Source organism: Euphorbia lathyris, chromosome 5, assembly GCF_963576675.1.
Source record: "Euphorbia lathyris chromosome 5, ddEupLath1.1, whole genome shotgun sequence".
Lineage (NCBI taxonomy): Eukaryota > Viridiplantae > Streptophyta > Magnoliopsida > Malpighiales > Euphorbiaceae > Euphorbia > Euphorbia lathyris.
Window position 1 is genome coordinate 24,944,253 of NC_088914.1, and position 4,978 is coordinate 24,949,230.

General features: G+C 38.7%; 1 protein-coding gene across 2 annotated transcripts; it reads right to left on the minus strand.

The window, feature by feature from the left end:
- Nucleotides 1-216: 216 nt before the first annotated feature.
- On the minus strand, nt 217-4,580 carry LOC136230232 (uncharacterized). Of its 2 annotated transcripts, none has more exons than XR_010689318.1 (9): nt 3,889-4,580; nt 3,283-3,495; nt 2,994-3,194; nt 2,377-2,484; nt 2,049-2,186; nt 1,691-1,942; nt 980-1,300; nt 630-873; nt 217-526 (listed from the first exon to the last, which is right to left on the minus strand). XR_010689318.1 is itself a non-coding variant. In XM_066019231.1 (9 exons), exons 1-8 carry the CDS (start codon nt 4,423-4,425, stop codon nt 706-708), a joined length of 1,938 nt encoding a protein of 645 aa, XP_065875303.1. In that variant the 5' UTR covers nt 4,426-4,580; the 3' UTR covers nt 217-526; nt 659-705. The 2 variants fall into 2 exon arrangements, 1 of the variants encoding a protein (XP_065875303.1); XM_066019231.1 differs by having other exon boundaries at nt 659-873.
- Nucleotides 4,581-4,978: the final 398 nt, after the last annotated feature.

Here is a 4,978-nt window from a genome sequence, read left to right on the forward strand (position 1 = left end):
AGAAAATGGCACAAATCATTAGTGTTCGAAACAAAAGAATCCTTGAGATTATTTGCATACAATTGTTTAATACTAGCATATTGTTGCAACAACACCAGCCATATTTATAAAAGCCATATTGACTCCATAGGTTACTTCTTGCTAACAAGAATCAAGCTTGGATTATCAGATATATGTTTCATGTCCATCATCGGCCTAGTTTGCGAAACATGTAGATAGATGAAATATGATACACTCAATCTTATTAAATGTTTATACCATCTTTGAATTGAATCAATATGGAAAGTTACACATCATTTTACAGGCTTGAACAGCACATTATGGTCAACATTATCCCATCAGACTTTAGTTCTATGACTAAATCTCTAGTTAGCAGAATTTAAACAAATTAAGAGGTTCTTTATAGGTATGATATATTTTGACCATTTATGATATATTTTGACCATTTCGTATTGCTTCTGCCACTGGTTTGGAGCTTGTCTTCAGCACAGAGTTCCAGACGACATGAAAACGGAGAGAAGCTCACCTACAATTAATGAAAAAAGAAAACAACTTCAATGCTTGTATAGATGTATAATAAATAATAATATGTATACTAGAAAATAATCGAGAAGGATATCTGAGCTCACCCAAAAGAAAACACCGAGAGATCAATTACCAGGTAGCGAATGAGAATGTCGAAGGTAAAAATCCATGACAACCGCATCATTTATCTTCATCCTCAGAATCTGATTTTGCAAAAACTGGTTCAGGCTGGGTTTGTTGATATGCTGGAGCAATGTACTTGGGGTCTTTCACGGCAACATCAGCATACTTCAATATAGCTTCCCTTGGGTCTTCCTCCATCCATGTCTCTTTGATCATTCCTCCTTGCTGCAACCGCAATCATGATTCGTAAATTTCATTCACAGGCATCAGTTTTTGCAAAATGAGAAATTAAGAACAAAGGGAAAAAGAAGTTTCCAAGAGTGAACATCACCTTTAGTAGATACTGGGTCAACAAGCTTCCTTTACTTACACCTACTCTTCCACCATGACCTGGTCCTGTCATTGGAAGTTCAGGTTTATGGGATTTGAGAGGATCCTTCAATATCTTTTCCCGCTGACGTTTCCGACTCGGCTGATCTCTAAATAAGGGTAGTGCATGTGGATTGTGAATAACAGGTTGCACCTCAAAATCATCCAAAGATTTTTTCCGGGGTGCACGTGCAACACATACAAGAGCCCCCCTCTCACTGAGGGTCGGATCATATAATACGTGAGTTCCACCTTGGCTTCTATCTCCTGATGTTGCAAATATCTTTTAAACAAACATAGCATGTCAGATTTCTTACTTGATAATATTTCATACTACACAGACTAAATAAGTAGAGCGGAATAGCATTTGCTTCTCATGAATCAAAATCGGTAAAGGTGAAAAACTTTTATCTTTGAAACATTCCACCATAGGGCGCCCGGTGCATTAAGCGTCCCCGCGAGGGTCCGGGGAGGGGTCCCACCACAAGGGTGTACTGGGGGCAAGCCTTTCCCTTCCAATATTTTGGGGAGGCCGCTCCTAAGACTCGAACCCGTGACCTCTCAGTCACACGACAACAACGTTTACTGTTGCGCCAAGGCTCGCCCTTGAAACATTCCACCATATATTATGTAAATTGCCACACACATACAGTAACAGTTCTATGACCTTTACCTGATTTAGTTTTGGGTGCCACAAGCATTGCACAACACTGCAAGTTGGGGAAATGCCAACCCTCGAAACAAGTTCAAGTTTTGTCCGATCAAAGAAACACAACAAACCTCCTGTTGTACTCTCCCTTTCAACAGATGTTCCAGTCAGGAAGAGTTGTTCATCAGGACTAAATCCAATATTTGTTTGAGCATAGTTATTTGGAAGATCCTCAAAAGCCTGAAGAGCGTCTTTCATTTTACGCAGATCCCAAACCTAACACAAGCATATAGTTACACAGAAGAACATAGTACAATAATATCAAAATAAAAGATGAACAAGATAAAGTGAAATATGTGCTGAACAAGTCTTTCATCTCAACCTTAAGTGACCCATCAAAACTCCTTGAAAGTAGAATCCGCCCATCACTAGAAAATTTAAGACCAGTAATATCATCAGAATGAGCTTTCTCAAGGTGCACATCCGGCCTGCTTCCCCAGCCAGGTTTGAGATTCCACAACTGCAAACAGAAATTAACCAGAACTTAACAGAGTAACGTGTTGAGTAAAAGCAACTATAGCAAACTGGAAGATATTTCAGTGCAGAATATGATAATCTGCCAGTATGATGCAAAGATCCCTATATTAGAGAACTGCTTAAACCCTGTATAGACAGGATTTCAAGTTAACAGGACGTAAGGGAGAATTTACCTGTATGGATCCATCTCCAATGCCACCAGCAATGCTTTTTCCTTCACAATCCCACGCACATGTGGTAACTGGAATTCTTCCAGGCCTAGCAAGCTTTGGTTTGATGACCTATATAGAAAATGATCAAAGGAATTAATTTATACTCTTCTTTTTGCTAGTTGAACAAAATCTCCAGGGCATCATATAACTAATGTGCCCATTGAGTGTCTAGGCTACATTGCCAGGCTTTGAGGGGGCAAACACATTCCATCGCATTGCAAGGAGGCTCCATATGCAGTTTGAGCAAGCAGCTTCTAATGTCACTAATGAGCAACATAATTGTTGGAGTAAAACTTGCGCGCATCTAAGCTATATGTCTCTACCATGTCACAAGCACACAAAAAGAGGATTTATGGAGTGAATATAACTCCCATCACTTCAGATGAACTGCCAGGTTTAACTTTTTTTTTTTTACTTTTGTAGTAAGTTTTAGAAGCTACTTTTTACTAACTCTATTCAAGATGATTCATGCTACACAGACTGATATTTGGTGATATACTTGAAGTTTATGAGAAAATGCATACCACAATGCCAACAACAGATCATAATTAACAATGCAGAGTCGAACGAATGCACACCTGCTTTTGGCTTTTGAAATCATTGACATCCCATATACGCAGGGAGCCATCCTCTGATGATGTTAAAATAGTCTCCTTGGTTTTAGGATGCCACTCTCCACAAGTCAAACCAGTTATGTGACCCTTGGTATTCTTCAAATCACGAATATACATGTCCCCTTTTATAAACTCTCCAAGTGTAAGTCCATCACGGTCATATATCTGAAGTGCAAAGGAGGAATATATATGAGCTTGGCCCCAAACCATAGTTCCAATTGAAATGAGGGAGGAAAATATATGCATTAGTTACCTTAGCCTGAGCAGAACCAGTCACGCACAAAAATTTGTCTGCAGTAGGGCTCCAGCTTATATTGCGAACTTGATGACCTTCAAATGGTTCAAGTTGCCTAAATGATTGCAAACGTGAATTCATTCCTTGGAAATCAAACATGCGTAGTGTATAGTCATAACTGCCAGTAAGAACCCTGGACCCGGAGTGATCAACTGCAAGAGCCGAGACAATCTGACAACCATAACGAAACGGATCTTCCTCAATATAAACCTCCAGAAATAAACCCATAAAACCATGCAACTCAAAGCTAGCTGAAGAACAAATATTAAAATTTGCAACCTTTCATGTCTAACTAGCTATAAGTTGCCATGCGCATTTACATAAGCTGAATAAAAACACCATATATGTTCCTATAATAACAAAAAAAAAACACAAGAAACAGATAACCACCTAGTCTCCATAATCAGCAAGTAATTTGAACAGAAACAACATTTGACTCTTAAATTTTTCTTTTGTTTAGAAGATCACATGATAGCATTAATGATACAGCAGCTATTAGCTTCAGTACCTCATATACTAACTTCTGATACAACATATGAAGGAGATATGAGAAACAGTAATTACTTTAGTATGGCCCTTAAGCACAATCTCATTACTCGTAGGAATTCGATACCGACTCCCCATCTCCTGTTCCTCATTATCCTCAGAATCCGAATCTCTTGCCGGGGGCGGACGCGGCGGTCCAATCATCACGCTGTCCTCGTCGTCGTCGGCATAAGCAGGTGGTGGACGTGGAGGTCCAACCATAACCCCAGCATCATCGTCATCCTCAGCTTGATTACCCACACCCGGCGGAGGGCGAGGAGGTCCAACAGCGACATCAGCATCGTCGCGGGAGTTGGAATCGGGAAGAGGAGGCCCAATAGTGACATTAGGGTTAGCAGTTTTGGGAGAGCGAAGAGAGTGAATCCATTGTTTGGAGGAAGAAGATAGAGAGGGGAAATCAGTGGAATTATCGGCGGCGGAGGAAGAAGTGGGTGTGGTGGTTCGACGAGTGGTGTTGTGGATGAGTTCAAGAGGGGTTTGAGATTTGGATTGTTTGCCAAAGGTAAGAGGGAATTGTGCTCTAGTTCCATCATATATCTCTGCTTCGTCTTCCATTTTGTCCAACTTCTGATATCTTCAAATTATAAATGAGCCGTTGGGTTTTTTGATTTCCGAATGAATGAATTTATAGTTCTCCGATTAGCCGCCTTCTCAATTTTCTTCATCGTCTGTCGCCGAGCAGGTCCGGTACAACTTGGAGCTTTAAAAATATGCATTTTAAGCTAACCCTTTCAAACTAGCTATTTGATTATAAATTATTAGTTTAACTAAATTTAATTAGTTATGTTTTACTCCAATCATTCTAACTATTTGATTCTTAATTTGATTATTTTATTATTAAAAGTGAATAAATTAAAAAAATAGAAAAAATGATAGGTACCAAAATAGGATCAAAGTTTTTTTTTTAAAGTATCAATTCAAACTCTATCTATAAAAATAACATCAATGCAGGTTAACGTTTAGAAAATAATACTAATTTTCTACCAAAAAAAAAAAAAAAAGAAAATAATACTAATTTAGGTTTTGATGACGTAACGTGACACGTTATTCATATTATTTCGTTAAGAACTTAACGAACTCAAATAAATTCCTAAACCTTAGAGTTAGA